The sequence below is a fragment of the Molothrus aeneus genome, chromosome 1 (assembly GCF_037042795.1).
Source record: "Molothrus aeneus isolate 106 chromosome 1, BPBGC_Maene_1.0, whole genome shotgun sequence".
NCBI classification, from domain to species: Eukaryota; Metazoa; Chordata; class Aves; order Passeriformes; family Icteridae; genus Molothrus; species Molothrus aeneus.
Window position 1 is genome coordinate 44896296 of NC_089646.1, and position 16986 is coordinate 44913281.

The window sequence follows — 16986 nt, forward strand, 5'->3', positions numbered from 1 at the left end:
TCTTGAATAGAACATGAACTACCTCTTAGATGAAATACATGCTTTTCCAAAAGGTTGGTTGGGATTTTGGTTGTTGTAATTGCATAAACACAAATGTAACAGGCATATAATACATATTTTGAAATGTCTCTCCAATTTATGTAGCTTACCTGTTTTCTTACTGCATCTCTGTTTCTTTGATCTTTTACAAACTTGCCTTTATATTCTCCTGATTAAATAATAAATCCAGAAATTTCTACCCTCTTGTAAACAAATATTTTACTGTTAAGGATTTTGAAGAAGTTGGAGTCATTGAATGTTTCTGAGATTATTGGAGAAATTTCTCAGCTACATAGAGTAGAGGCAATTTGTATAGTTTACTTCAGCACAGCATTTTATTTTACCTGGATATTTGTAGTATAACTTTAAGATAGAAAAAAAAGTGCAAATATTTTGGTACAGTGTGTTGAATATAACCCATTTGAATGGAGTTGTACAAGAGCTGATATTGTACTAATTAGCAATAGAGAGGAAAAACTCTATTTGATCAGTGCTGTTGTATCTTTAAATTTTGAGATATGCAAAGAGAGAAGAAGAGAGGAAGAAATTTAAGGGGCTTGATTTTCAAGAACGGTTAAGCCTTCCCTGAAACACAGACTTCAGTAAAACACCTGTCATTTTACATTGCATAACTGAGGAACCAAATATCTAATCTTTAACATTCTGCTTGAGTTATCTGAGTACATGAATGATATGATCTAATATTCACATATATCTGTACAGACAGACTGAAAACATTCAGAATGAAATTTTGAAAAATACATCCTGAACACAAGAGTACAAATGATCAAATCTAATAATGACATCGGGTCTTTTTATTGCTTTGCATTGCTTGGTTTGTGTTCTGGGGTTTAGCTGGGTGGGCACTGTACAGCCAAAAATCTCCGAAACTGATGCTAGCTTTTATAGCATCACTATAATTATTTATTTATTGAGTGTTATCTGAGCTTAGTCTGTTCATTTTCTAGATATTGAGTGTAGCTGATGTTGATCTGTCCCATGTGAGACCTTAACTGGTATTTTTGCCAAGTTAGAGATTAAGTTTTTTAAGTATGGTGGGGAGCTTAAATGTATTTGTAGAGTGGTTTAAGTATTTCTTGGGCACAGATTTTGGTGGCACTGTTCAGAACTGAGCTGAGCTGCAGTCAAGGGAATCTTTGTAACCTCGGTGTTTCTTGCAAGGAGGAAATATTTCAGATGCTGCAGCTTTCTCCATAATTGATTATGTGTGTTAGAGCCTATGCATACTTTGCCTATACAGCAGAAAGAGAAATGCTTTGCTTTAATTCCTTGCTGATTTCAAATAATGTTTTATATAAATCAGCTGCTCTTCTCAAGTCTGCTTCTGGTTTTTGAAGAAAAGCTTTCCTTTGATTTATGAACTACTGATTGTACTCAGAGCTTTGTTTTATCTGCTTTTGTCGTTGCACAGATATAACCAGAGTACTAAATTCCTCTAAAGCTTTTCTTCTTTTTTTTTTTCCCCTCAAAGGGAGACTCCTTGATTATAAGTATTGGTGCATTCCAATTTGTGTTCCAGAGCTCTCAAAGATGTTATGTATAATTAGCCTTTTGCTTTAGGAATGAATTTGTGCAACTGTGGTTCTCAGTAAAAATAAGTACCTGTCAATCAAAAGGTTTTAGAAAATGTTTGTGTTTGTAGGTCTGTAAGATCCAAAATACTACCTTTTTTATTTCTGATTTACACATGCTGCAACAGTAACTGCAATTTGCATGCTTGGCCTATAATGATGGTTTGAAACCACCTTGAAATGTTTAGGAGCAAAGTAGAGAACTGTGTGAAAAATCATATAGCCTTGTATGTGAAGAAAACCATCATCTTCCTCTCTCCATATTTGCTTCTATTTTTTCTACTCTTGACTGAATATAAGTGGCTGCTAAACTGCCAACAACTAATTCTTGCTTACTTGCTCCTTCCACCCCTGCTTGTGGGAAGACCTACTTGCCTTTTCTTGTGATCCACTTTTGATCTTCTATGACATATTTTCTGAATTTAGCTTGCACCTTTTGATGTTTGTACTCCAGACAGAAAATACATAAAAGTGTAAAAGCTTTTGTGAAGAGTTTGGCATGGGATGTAAGTGAGCAAACAAACAGAAAATGAATGGTGATTGCTTTGCTTTCTGTGGAAGGGAAAGGAATGAGAGAGCACCTTCATGGTTAGGAAATATTTCTAGAAAACATAGTTATACCTTCTCTAAGCAGTAAAATCTTGGTTAAATAAGAATTTTAGAACTGTTTTGAAGGAGATCTCCACTTGCATTTCTCTTATCCTTTAAGCATCCAGTTGGTCACTCTTCAGTCTTTTCACATATTTGCAACTAAATGTATAAAACTAAACTGAGGACTTAATTTATTAAAAAGAAATATTTATTTTGTCAACACTAGAATTTTTAATTGTTAATTGTATCATTTTAAATTATATTGTAATGGTTCCCACTGGAGGATCTTTTCTGACTTTGTAAAAAACAGAAACTTGCAATTTAATTAAATGCATTTTGATATTTGTTATTAGTCAACCAATATTTCACTTACAGAGGTAATCCCTTGTGATGACTTAATCATTCAAGTTTTGAAGTCCTGAATTTATGGACATGCCAAAGCTTTTATATTCTAGTGATTTTGAAAGATTAGTGTTTCACAGTTACTCTTCTTTTTTTCCTTAAGAATAAATATTGGATTTTGAGAACAAATTGTTCATTTAAAAGCAGTAATTCTCCTTCTGATATATCTAATTTTAAGTCACTTAGAGTCACACATCAGAAGCAGATTTGGTCTGTAATTCAGGTGATGGTGCATCAATGCAGAACAGGGCTTTAGGAGGGGACTGTCTGCTGACAGTTCTCTGCCCTCAGACTGGCACTCCAACTGCTCTGTCCAGAAGGTAAATACCAGCTACATATACCTTTAAGGAAAGCAACTTGATAGAGCTTTGGTTTCATTTGAAAGCATGGTAAGGGAAGGAGGAATTAATTGAAGCACAGACAATGTAGCAGAAAAGTCTGAGAAAATGTGTTAGTATTTTCCTGAGAGAATCCCTAGATTACTCTGTACCCATTTTCTGCTGCTGAATAAAATTTGACAGTCTGACCATCCTCTGGTAGAGTATTTCAGGCCATAGCTACAAAGGTGTAGCATTTGTGTCCTTGTTCCATTACCCTGTGTGTCTTCTTGGACCACAGCGCTGTTGAAATTCCAAGAGTGACACCACCGTGAGCCAAGGCAGTGCTATGGAGAATTAAATCAGTTAATTTCAAAGGTATTTCAAACTAACTGGTGCAAATTAGAGTCCTACTGGGAATGCTTTATAAATCTAAATTTTAAGTATGACAATCCAGAATATGTCTTGAAATGAAGTGGGTGTATGATACATTGAACTTCCAATGTTATTTCAAGGGAAATTTTCAAAAAGCCTATGCACAAGTCTTCTGGCCCAGTGATTTCTTTAAAAAGAGAAAGAATTTCTAATCAGAAGCTACAGTTTTGGAGCAAGCCTACTCCTCCTCCTCAGTTATTACAGCATGGTTTACAGGCTGGTTTTGGTGTGCACAAACTAGATTCCTTCTGGAAGTAACTAAATCTGTGTTTCTGTACCAATGAATCACACAGTCAGACAGGTTCAGACTGTGTGCAGTGCAGGAATGTTTGTTCCAGGGAATACTGTCTTCCCTGAAGCCAAGCTGTGGATCTACATGCTGTGTAGGTCTAGTCCTTCAGCACTGTCTAGTTCAGGCTACTGGTCTGCTCTTGGTGCAAACAAATCTCACAAATTCAGACATAGCCAGAGGGTCTGCACCAAGTATGCCAAGCAAGTCTGGGGTCTGACTGTGCCATAAACTCCCCAAAGGGAAGATGTCTTCCATTTGAAGAGAGGAAATGCTCAAGGGAGAGAAGAGCGGCATCAGATATCTGAATGGTACTATTCACAGAAGAACTGAATAGTAGTATTTGAAGCTCTTTTATTACAGAAAAAGTAAGAACAAAATGACATTTTTAAAATTCAAACCACATTATTTTAAAAATGGTGAAGAACCATTCTGTCTTTTCCAGATGTGCACCACCTAATTATCTTTCTGAATTCTAATTGTGAATTAGGTGAATTTCCATTTTTCAGAAGCTTTTGTGTTATTTCAGTTGTTTTACCATTCATCAAAAACATTCCACCAAAGTATGTTTGGTGTACTTCAGATTGATAGGAGCTGAGTGGGAAGATCAGACAGCACAAACAAGCAGAGAGGAGGAATGAAAATGGCAGCTTTATGAAGTTCCCCTTCGTTCATTTCCCTCTGGGACAGATCACTGACCTTAGCTTTCTGTGTCTGGGCTGAGGCATACTATCAAGGGCTAAGGAAGATTTACTGGGATTCATAGAGCTGTAGGAGCATCTGCACAAGAGGACTTTTATTTATCTCTAGTTCCTTAATATGCTGTTTATCTGGTAACCTGGCTTTCCTCTTCTCCTGCTAAATTGTCTTGTCAAGGACAAAACATACTACTAGTTTCCATGGGGATGGGGTATGGAGAGTACCAGGTGGGTGAGAATCCTGATCTTCACTGTCAAGGTGTATTGAATAATGCAGTTTAGCTATAAGTGTATGCATGCTCACACACATATGCAGAATAAAACTAATTAGTGGCACTTCTAGTCACAGCTACAGAATAAAGATGATTATTTCTAAATAATTTCTGAATTATTGGGGGCTTTGTTTGTTTCTTGTGATTGCTTACAGATTTACTTTCAGTCTATTAGTGTATATTGTTTTATATGTTAAAATACCAGTAAATTTTTAAATTTGCAGAAACATTCCCATAATGAAAAGCTTCCAGATTAGGTTAAGAACATCAACTGTAATATAGCAAAAGTATTATGAAAATGCTAACTGAAGATCATGTCTTTTTTTAAATACAGGTGTTACTATAGGAATAGTATATGCCAATAATTTTTAAGGACTACCCAAAATACTTGTGTTTGAATGAGGAGATGGAGGTGCTGTCTATATTTCTGGGACCTTTGCAGACGTTTGGCTGGTTTTTAAGACACAATATGATACTGCATTTAGAAGGTATCGATATTGTTGATATGAAACACACCAGGGTAACATGTCATGTTAAATATAAAATACATTCTGTGTAAATAGATTCTTTTATCTGCCAAAATATTTTTCTTGTGTGCAGTACAGGTGAGTGGTAGTTTTAAGCTTCTAAGTCTTTGTCTTTAAAACAAACAAACAAAACCTACATGGAAATTGCAAATAATTTCTGTAGTTAAGAAGATAGTTGTTTATATGCTTAAATCTGCAAAAATATTAAGCTGCTGGTTTTGACACATACTGACTGGAATTGGAGGGCTTGCAGTCTTAAAGCTACTGGAATTGCAGTCTGTGTGGAATATCAAAGAACAGTACTAAAGTATGTGTAAGGAGCATGGGCAGTATGAAGAGGAGTTGGACTGGGGAAGTAGTCTTCAGGAGCTATGTACATGCAGACTTATTGAAAGTACAGTGTTGAGTGCTACAGTTGCAAGGAATTCACTCTGAGCCAAGTTAATGGGAACATAGTGGTGTGATCCTAGAATTTCACAGGAGTCTCACCTGAAACAAGCTCATGGGTGGCCTAGAGCATTTGTTAATGCCTTCTCTCTCTCCTTGTGCCACACTGGGGCTCTAGGGGTTGTTGCAGAAAGTGGTGAAATACTCAGTGGATGTTGGTGTGGGAGGATATGTGCTGATTTGTGTACTGCATTCCCCATGGAGGACTGTGGAGGACAGGTCTTTCCAATGTTCCCATCCCACCAGAAGGCCCTTGAGTAGGCAGCATCACTCATCCTGTCTGTACACAAACCAGGATAAACATCTTTGGGCTGCTCTTTCTAACAACACACTCACAGTCGTCTGGCACTGACTCGCCAGGCTGTGAGACCCAGTTCCTTAGCGAGCTCTGCTGTTTGCTCTGCTGCCTGCTCTTGTTTATTCTGCTGCGTGATCTGTGGGGAAGGGTCAAGTAACAACAGCAGTTCTAGAACAAATCTTTCTATGCCTGCATTGCTAGAAGTCCAGCTAGGGAGAGGGAAGAATGACTCATAGTGAATACTTCAGGGATTTTCAGAGCCAATGTCTCAGTTACTCTCCTGCTGTACACTAGCCAGGCTACGAATTGTGCTTTATGAGGTCAAGCCAGGTGGCATTATAAAAGGAGCACTGAGAGAACTGTTTAATGTGGAAGGACTGTTTCTGTTATTAAGGGAAGATTTTCAAGTTAATATGGGCATAAAATTGGATTCCCAAGAAAGGTAGACTTACAGATGCCACCAGTGATGCAAAGAATGTATTGCATGTAACTATGATGGAATAGTATGCACATTTTTAAAATATTTTCACTAAATATTTTGGGGTTTTTTGAATTGAAAAAATGCTTTATTTTAAAGAATGCTTGTCTGTATTTATCATTCTCTAGGAATGAACCTGTACTGAAAGTCAGGACCTGATTGGAAAAAAGGTCTCCACGAAGAGGTACCAGACAGGCAGTGAGAAATACACTTCAGGGAGAGCAAAATTGCACTTGTTGAGAGGAAATGAGATAAACAGAAATGTAGCAAACATTTGTGTAATTAAAAATGTGGGAAAGGAAAAAACAGGAAAGCCTTATAAGAAAGGTGGTAAAGCTAATGATGTTTTGCTAGGTTGTTTAGAAGTTTGATAGGGTACTACAACATAAAGTATTACATGTTTGTAATCTAAGAGGAAAGTGCCCCAAAATGCTATTGTAAATAATAATTTAAGCTTACCATTTTGCAGTCACGTTGTAGACTGGCATATGCTGGTGAAATGATAAAAAAATCACTCAGCTTGTTGTGGTTAGTGGTTCAATACGGACATAATAGGGCAAAAAGGGGAAAACTTTCCAGCTTATCTTCACTTGCAGCTGATGTTCAGTATGGATACACACCTTTTGATAATTCTGAGTCAAATCCAGGATTTAACCAGAAAGTCCTGTAGGATTTAACCTGCAGCAAAATTGCTTGTCCCTGATACTGACCCATTATTTCAACTCAGACTTCCCTACTTACTGCAGACCAAGCTGTAACTGAGGTAGGAGAGCAGATGAGAAAGAAGGGTGAGGGGGGAAAAATATATCAAAATCCTGCTTTATTTTCATGTCCCATGTAGCAGTAAAAGAGTGGGAGGGCAAAGGAGTCTGTACTCATGGTGCTGTCTTGAAAAAGATCATTTCAGCTTTCATGTGGAGATTTCCAGTGTCCCCAGAGCTCCCCAGAATATCTCCTCTATCTCCTCTATAATTCAAAACCTGCTTCACCCTTGCTACTCCACTTGCCCACAGAAGATTTCAAAGCCTAACAGTTAAATGTGGTGCACAGTCTGTGCTCCTGTGATATCCAACATGACTAAAGAAAACAGGGTTAAATGCAATGTCCCTTGACAATTTATGGGTTTATGAAGTGAGAAGGAATTTAAAAGAATACCAGTATAGTATTTATTTAATTTATCTACAGTGTGACATGTCAGTCAGTTCCATGATGATAGACACTGACTGACAGTGCTTGTGCTGGCAAAAGAAAAGGAAAATAATAGCCATTAGCATAGTGTCAAAGTAATACAGCAGCACTCACTCATTTTGTGAAACAGCTTTGCCTCAGCATGAAATTGTTAATGGAGTAGGATAGAACCCAGTATGACAAACTAGGTACTGGTCTGGGGCAAGTGCACCACAATTTATCCTGGTGCTGACTCCTTCTCTCTAGCAAATGCAGTGCCTGATCTGTGTTTTTTGACAAGGGTAAGTGTTGAGTATGTTGTCATTTTTCTGATTCTGTCAGCAGTTTAATTGGTTCAGCTGTGATTAGCACAAAACTTCCACAGTTTAGTCTTCACAACATTTATTTTATGACACCTAGTAAGAAATATTAAGCTGTCAATGCATTTTTTCCCAGTGTAAGAAATGCTTGCAAATCTTAAAAAAAAAAACAAACCCAAACCAAAAACATTAACAGTGTTTCCACTGTGATGGATTTCTTTATTTTTAGAAAGAGATTGTCCCCGGATCAGAGCATAGCATATATGCAGCATCATCATCACTGTTTGCTCCTACTTTTGAAGGGAGAAGAAAAATATAAAAAATGAGATTTTATAGGAATACATATTAATATTATAGAAATTTAATTGTATAGAAATTAAAAGCTGGAGAGGGAAAAAAATCCTCAAGAGACGCTGGTAAGATTTTAAATAAAAGAACACATCCACAGTTAGAGTAATTGGACTGTGAAATATTAATCTTCCTGATTTTTGTACAAGTGACTTACTCATAACTATTTATGAGTTTTTTAGCACTCGACTCCCCCTATCTCCCCCTGAAGATTTTGTGTTTTGCTTTTTTGCTTTAGGATGTTGTTACTTCCATCACACCTCCCCCTTTCCCCCCATTTATGGTACACTCCCTGCTGTCTAATCCTCCCAAAAAATGTCAGCTACTGCTGCTGGACTGATATCCCTCTGAACAGATTAAAGTGATGTGTGTTCCTCCAAGGCTCCCCAAATGCAAGTGGTGTGCTTGCGCGTGTGCTAAGCAGCAATTAGAGTTTCACTAGGGAAAATTTAGCAAAGACATAAAAAACAAAAGGGTAGTGTTTTGGTACTGTCTGGAAGTTGTGTTAGATGCCTGTCTTGATGGAGAAGAATAAACTACTTTAGAAGAAGAGGCAGCAAAACGAAATTAGCACTGAACCCTGAGAGAGTAAATAATGATGGACGCAAATTCTCCTTACTGGGAGAAATTGGTTCTTACTGTGTACTGCAGGTGGAAAAGGTGTATGACCCTGTCAGCATAGAGCTTCACTCCTACTTGCACCATTCCACAGTTTGAGACACAAGAAACGTGGAAGGTATAAAACACTGAGCAGCTCTCCTTGGCAATTCTGGCTTGTTCTCTCAGATCCCTGAGCAGGAGTCAGGCTTACAAAACTTCCACTGGGTGTTTTTCCTAAATGTAGCAGCGTTTTATTAACCTGGTTGGGGCATTTTTGAGGGTTTGGGAGATTGGGTGAGGAAGAGAAGGAAGTAAGGGCTGAGGTGGGAGCTACTTGTAGTTTTCACAATCTAGGACCTTGATTGTCAAATTGAAAACGTGTGAATGGGAGAGAAATTTCAGTCACATTCATTGTACTGGTAATCAAGGAGTAAGAGTCTGTCATGTTCTCCACAGATTAAAAGATCTTTACCCCAGCTCTGGCATCTGGTGCACATCTGGCAGGTTTAAGGAGAGTGGAAATGGGAACAGTTTAGCCACTTAATATGAAAATCCCTATATGAAAATCCCTTTGTCCTCCAGCATTGTAGATTAGAGGGTATTGGTAAAACCTGTATTTTCAGATGATACTTGTAGCCCAAGAAAACGTCTAGCCCAATACACCAAATTTGGATTGACTGTGGAAGTGGAAAAAGATGAGGTGCTGTGGTAAAAGTGGTCTCTCTGAAAGGCTGGAAATGGGGATATCTGCTTCCCAGAATATGCAGAAATCCAGATTTTTTGCTAAGCAAAAGGTCTCAATAGCTTGTTATGCATAGATGAGTATTAAGGATGCCTGAACAGAAAAGTGTCTGAAGGCATTCTCTTCTGTGGAGGGAAACAGCATTTTAGCAGTTTTCAAACTAAGATTGAAACCAGTGTTAAGAGAAGTTAGTGATCTTCATGCACTGCTCTGAATCTACTCTGCGAAGTGAGATAGTGCAAACAAGTGCAGAGAAAAGAGACAACCAGTTACCCAGCTGAGCAGAACACTGTTGTTATAAATGATCAAATCAGTAGCCAAATTTATAAGTAAATTTAACAATGATTTATTAGATTGTTAACAAAAATAGAATTTCAAAAAAAAGACCACCACAGCCTTGGGCAGTGTCGAACCTGGAATCGGTGCTGGGTGAACCTGGATCCGACCGACAAAGTGTCAGCGTGTCCCCAGTGGTTCACCCCAACTGCTTCAAGCCATTAGCTTATATACAGTTTATTCTGCCTGAGGCAGGGATGACCGAACGTTTCTTTGTGTCTCTTCACTTGTAGAACTGGGGCCATACATGTGCAGGAATAGACAAAGATAAGTCCAGGTGTGGCAGAATCTGTATTCGCATGTAGCAGAGTGGCACTGGTGCTTGAGTAAGGTAGATGCAATCTGCCCGGGTGCAGGTCCTTGTGAGTGGTTTAGACATTCCATGGAAACTAGCAATCATGGCCCAGGAAGGTTTCTTTCATACGTTAACAGACTTGATATTATCTTAATGCTGTCCAGGAGCTAATTGAATAAACATAAGACTCTGCTCCCAGCCAGGGTGGTCACAGACATACCTTAGGTTCTACAATATTTTATACATATATAGCATGAATTATCTCTACCATATACTACACTGTTCTCCTAAGAAAAGCACTTTGCAGTGTGTGCTGTGTGTTCATTAGTCTTTGAAGTAAAAATGCCTCTAAGGCCAATGGATAAACTGTGGTTTATTCTATGAAATAGGTGTAATCTGAATTAAGAGGACAGGAAACTGAAGAAACAGAAACCCTCATCTGTACTACCAAAGGAGAAAGTTTCTACCTGTCTTTGGTAACTTGTAAAAGCACTGCTTCTCATCAGGGGGAGAGATGTGAATCTAGGAATGTTATCCTTCCATTTTCCTCTTTGCCTTTGCAGGCAACTAGAATAGATTTAGCCTCTTCTCTACTGGGGAAGATAAAAAGTGCTTAAACAACAGGAAAAATTATATTTATCTATCACTTAAGAAGGCAACAGAGCAAATGGGAACCAGTCCATCTGGACTTTGCCTTTAAACTGCCAGGTTTAAACTCCCGAAATGGAGACTGGTGTAAGACAAGAGTAAGTGGAACAGCCCAATAACAGACTCTGTCTTGGAGCTCAAACCAGCTGTCAGATTTTCACCAGGAACTGTTCTCTTTGTTATATGAAAAATGGGGGAATTTTTAGCTTTTTGTTGTAATACAATTGCCTGTTTTATGGACTCCTTTCCATTGCTGCTCCCAGAGGTTTAGAAATTTATTAGAGGAGAAGGCGTTGTTCAGGAAAACATCTAAAATTTATCTTTAAACCTGCCAGACACTAGGAAGAAATTACCCATACCAATGGAAGCTATTTAATTTATGTTTTAAAAAGTCACAAAAACATAGTGGGTGGTGAGGGGAAGACATCTATTCACCCTCAGAATATAATTGAAGAACCTACATCCAAAACAGTGTGATGGAAAGTGTTCCTAATCTGACTGCTTGTGGGAATTACATGCCAGGAGTCTATCACCCAAAACATTGACTGAAATTAATTACATTTTTTTAAACACAAACTGTGTAAATTCATTGATAAAAGCTTCTAGAAATAGCTAGTATTCATTTGCATATTTTTGAACTTATTTGGAACTTGGAACTCATAAAATGTTCTTTGACAGAATTGGTTTTGGTGATAGACATGTTGGGCATCTATTGAGTATTTTTTGCTTCTTTGGTGCTTGGAAGCAATTGGTGAAATGCAATCACTCGAGAAAGAAAATGAAACCCAATCTGAGATTCATTCACACAGCAGGAGTTCTCCACAGGTGCTTATTACTATGTTACGCATAACCATAATAGCTGAGCCCCATCACTTGTGACTTCCAGATAAATTCTGTCATTTGTCGTTCCCACTGTTCTGTGCTTACCCCAACAGGCATGTTTTTTGCGCAATTGTGTTTTGTTGCTTGTTTGATTTGCACATATATTCTGTGTATACATCTCTGAATACATTACATTCCCTCCTTGGGGAAGAAGCACATACAAATGTAGATTCAGAGAGGGAAAGGCATTCTCCCTTTATTTTCTCTCTCATCCCCCTCAGCTGTGTTTTGTTGGGGGAAACAGTTGCATTGGGAGGTAGGGGCAATGTTTGCAATGACTGAGTGGTTCGACCTTCTTCTCAGAAATAGCTCCTGCACCAGTGGCTGTTGACTTTTTGGAAGTGAGTTTCACTTTGTGAGACAATCAGTTGTTGTTGGCTGCTGCTCTTTCTTTAGACCATTCTTACAATCTTCTTGCACCAGGTGATTTGAAGGTCCTGAAAGTAAAGCCTGAGTTTTTCAAATCTGGGGTGCCTTGAGGTTCCTGAATTTCAGTGCAACAGACTTTCTCAGTGTGTTAACATTGATGCCTGCATTAATCATCCCACTAAGGGTGATCATCCAGCTGGAGTTAAGCCCAAGTAATGTTTCCTCCGTATTGCTGAGACTATATCAGTGCCTACTTTTCACTTCAGCTAATTTTCCTCAAACTAGGCAGGCTGAATTGCCCACCAGAGTTATACAGCACTTCACTCTCATATGAAACCCATGTTTTGCTTCCAAGGAAAGAGTGTGGAAAGGAGCCCTTTGGCTTCAAATGACAAGTCCAGTTGACAGTCCCTTTTGCCATTTGACTCCTTGTAGCATAGCCTTTGGCAGGGCGGTGCACGAGAACCTTAATTTGTTACAGCTGTCAGAGAGACGGGCATTGCTTTCTTTTCTGTTCTGCCTGCTTTCCTCTGGAAATGAGGTTTTTTCTGTCATGCTCTCTCTCTGACAGGCTGTCCAACCCTATCCTATTTACTTTTTTAATCCATTGGCCAATTTTAGTCCTATTTAGCACTGAGGCAGATGCCTTAATGATATTGAGTTCTACCACTGTAATGAATACTGGCAGCCAGATAGAGGAGAGAGATGTAATTAATGCCTATTCTGATGAAAAGATTTCAGTGTGTGCTCAGCTTTTTCTAGGTATCAGGCTTTATTAGCTCTGCTGCGAACAAAACTGCCTGGGTTTATATTGTAAGCATTATTGTAGCACTTTAATTGGTGGCTTTGCCTCTGTGCTTTCTCTTGCTATCATGCATCAGAGCCCTAATGAGGGTTCAAAATGTCACTGAGCATGACAATGTTGAGTATGTGGGCTGATACTACCAAGCGTTAGCGTTACTAAGTCTGGTAGATAACAGAACTCCATAAGGACAAAAATCTCTTCTTTCATTAGTCCCCCTGACCCTGACTCCTTAGCTGTTCTTGTTTTATGGGAGGGCCAGTATCTGCTGCCTGGGGTTTCCATCCTGAAGCAGAGATTGCAGCATCTTGGGCTGCCAAACACTTTTCCATGGCAGGAATCCTCCTTGAATCATACAGAACTCACCTTCACCAGCTTTTGTCCTGGGACCTGGGGTTCCTGCCTGACCTTCTGTGCAGAAACAGTGCTGTGTCTCGTCCCATTGCTGCAGAGCAACATGCCTGCTGTGGGTGAAGGAGCAATGTGGAGACAGTTCACTTCCTCTCTTGTTCCACTAGAAAGATTGTCCATGTAGTACCATGGCAGGAGGGAGTAATGGAGATTAAGACAAACTAGTCTAGCCATTCCATTGAATCTCTGGGATAGTTCCGTCAGTTTACCCGAGGAAGCCAGTTTGACATGCATAATTCAGACATTTCCTCTCTTACATGATAATCTCTTACCTTTTGCATCTTGCACATTCTGTAAAAATGTGGCAGAACAAGCATGTTCTGCCATCTGGACAGAAAAAAAAAATCATAAATATTATTTACTTGAAATTGCAAAAAGTATGTGTATTTGAGCACCTAGTCTAATTTAGTCAAAGCCTTGTACAGGGTTTGAGCAGCAAAAACATTGTTTCTAAATTTTAAATATATTAAAAGGCATATATTGGGAATACACTTAAATGGGTTGTATGAGCAAGTTCAAAAATTATATGGTTTAGATCACTGCTTTACTTGTCTTGTAGATCTGAGGTTTAGAATTGACCTGTCAGATTTTCATAACACAGGCTGGTTTTATGAATCTGAGGCAGAAGTGGCAAGTAAGGTAGCCAAGTAATGTGATTCTTTTTAAAATTCTAGGCTTGGCTCACAATGATATTCATAGATAATCTTGGTTGAGTTCCTGAATAAGTATGCAATAAGTGTATTCTTTTACTTATGTAGCAAGATATTTAAACATTAATTTAAGAGTAAGTCAGCATGTCATGAATAAATACTCCTGCAGCTTAGTCTGCTTTGCGGTACCTCTAAATTTTATTTAGACTTTTGTGTTACTCTAGTAGTATAAGTGGTTTTTATCAGCAATTGGAAATAGTAAGGTACTCACCACTAATTCTGATAAATAGAGAGAATGAATGTAAGTATGTGCACACTGTGTTAAAAGCTTTTATTTTACTTGTTTCTCATTGATTCTTATTTTTTCTTCTCATAGGGTATGTCCTAGTTGTGCATGCCAGAAAATGTGTGATGAGTTTGCAAACCTGTCTACCTTTACAACTCTTCCTTCTACATGCTTTTTTATTACTCCTGTCATGGAATATATTGCCTAATTTGTAAATATCAAAAGCACTGTAAAATGGGAGATAGCAATTTACTTAATACCATGCATACACAATTTAGGTCAGTATTTTAAATAAATGAGCTCTTCTGCTGGAATACAGGAAACTTTATGCGGAGTGCCTGCAAACACTTTCACAGTTAGCAGTCATCTTAATATTGGTCCTAACTAGTAGAACACCCAAATCTCTCTGAAACAAAGGCTATCATTAATGTTGCTTGACAAATTAGAAATATTATGAATAATATAACCCTAGGGGTCAGAACAAAACAAACTTTTTGTTTTTAAAACTTTTGGTCAGAAGGATTTTTTTTTATTACTCTGCCAATCTTTTTTACTTCCATAAACTGATTTTTGATTTGTGAAGAGTTCTGAGCATAACCCTGAATTTTCACATGGTCTCTGTAGCTTGGCACAGCTGGAGTGCCTGAAGCAGCAACCTGGCTTTCCTTTGGTTTGTCTCTCTGGAACTAAGTAAATTTTTCTCAGGTTTGTGACTCAGAGAGAGAGTTTAAGTGGGTTTGCCATGGGTGGCTTAAGGGAACATAGGAATTTTTGTTTTCCAATTCTGAATTTAGAATGTGCATTTCTCATATTCATTTCACATCTGCAGAAGTTATTTGAAGAGTATAACATGGATATGTGGAATGAGGATGAAGATCTCCCATTGAAATTTTGTTTATGTTTTTGTTCTTTTCCTTTTCATTCCAGTGAAATGAAGCAGAAGTTGGATGAAGAGGGTAACAAGTGCAGCATCCTTTCCAAGCAGCAGAAGTTCAATGAGCACTGCTGCATTCGCTGCTGTTCCCCTTTCACATTTCTAATCAACAGCAAGCGACAGTGCCAGGACTGCAAGTACAACATCTGCAAGAGTTGCAGCACTTACCAGAAGAAGGAGAAGGCTTGGATTTGCAGTGTCTGTCAGCAAGCAAGGTAAAAGCCTGTTGTTCAGCAACTTGTACAAGGTAGCTGTGGCCTGACCTGAGCTTTTCCTTGTATTTGTCAGTAGTTAACGCTGGTGGAATAGGACATGAAGTACCTGTTTATGTAGAGGTTGATTCATTCCTGACGTGCCTGGTTTTTGTAGGGGCTAATTTGTTCTGAGAGTGTTTGGTTACCTGTTGCATTTTCCACGCTTGTTTAGCTGGACTGATGTATCAGCAAGCAGTAACTGGGCATAGCTTGTTCTGGACTGGGATGTCCTGAAACACCTGGGTTATTAATGGAGCCTGAGTACAGATGGTGGTTAAGACAGTTAATAGTTTGGCAGCTAATCTCCTTGATGGGTCAGAAATGGAAGGAAGAATATTTGTGAATAGATCATCCAGCTGTGACTGTGTTTTAGAGTGCTTTTCTAAAAGCCAACTTATTGGTGGGGATGCCTTGAGCTTACTTTGGCAGGTACCCAAAGAAAATAGTGGTGCAACCTGTTATAATTCATAACGTCTGCTAAAGAATATGCTGCTGGGCTTCTATTTGCAGAGGGTATCAGGGATTTACTATCTCACCCTTCTGAGGGTAACAGAGCCCTAGCAGTTAAAGATCGCACCAGAAAAACAAAGCACAACAGTTAACATCAGCAGAGGGGTCATTCCTTGGATGTGACTGTTATAGTCCTTGTCTCCAAGTTCCAAAAGCAGGTGTAGCTGTGGTGACATAGTTCCGACTGACACCCTTTAACTCAGGCAAGAAGGGTGAATGAAGTAACTCAATTCCTTATGGTTTAATTTTGACCACTGGTGACTAAAGCAGCTGAGCATATGTGACAAGAATGGCTGTTTATTCTTTATCTTTCTCTTTAGTGGAGAACGCAGGATGAGGACAAGAGACAAGTCCCTTTGCAATGCTTTATGATACTCCTGTGCTCACCAAAGCCACACTATTCCCTCTTGTTTCCTATTAACACCCACTTGAAATCATGGAATCATTAGGTTGGAAGAGACCTTCAAGATCATCGAGTCCAACCCATGCCCTAACACCTCAAGTAAACCATGGCACCAAGTGCTACATTCAATATTTTTGTAAACACATCCAGGGATGATGACTCCACCACCTCCCTGGGTAGACAATTCCAGTACTTTATCACTCTTTCCATAAAAAAAAATTTCCTAATATCCAACCTGTATTTCCCTTGGCACAGCTTAAGGCTGTGTCCTCTTGTTCTGTCAGTTGCTACCTGGAGAAAGAGACCAACTCCCACCTGACTACAGCCACCCTTCAGGAGGTTGTAGAGAGTCTGAGTCTCCTTTTCTCCAGGCTAAGCACCCCCAGCTCCCTCAGTTCTTCCTCACAGGGTTTGTGTTCCCAGCCCCTCACCAGCCTCGTTGCCCTCCTCTGGATGCATTCAAGCATCTCAACGTCCTTCCCAAACTGAGGGGCCAGAACTGGGCACAGCACTCAAGGTGCAGCCTCACCAATGCCAAGTACAGGGGAAGGATGACCTCTGTGCTCCTGCTGGCCACACTATTCCCGATACAGGCCAGGATGCCCTAAGCTTTCCTACAAGATCTGTGAATTAAGTTTGTGCTC

General features: G+C 39.0%; 1 protein-coding gene across 3 annotated transcripts in view; it reads left to right on the forward strand.

Annotated features, from left to right (window-relative positions):
• Positions 1 to 16986, forward strand: part of MYRIP (myosin VIIA and Rab interacting protein) — a 207617-nt gene that overhangs the window by 77427 nt on the left and 113204 nt on the right. For all 3 annotated transcript variants that reach the window (XM_066556147.1, XM_066556128.1, XM_066556136.1), the window contains exon 3: positions 15169 to 15390. In XM_066556147.1, the coding sequence (XP_066412244.1) occupies positions 15169 to 15390 (222 nt within the window). The remainder of the gene's footprint in view (positions 1 to 15168; positions 15391 to 16986) is intronic.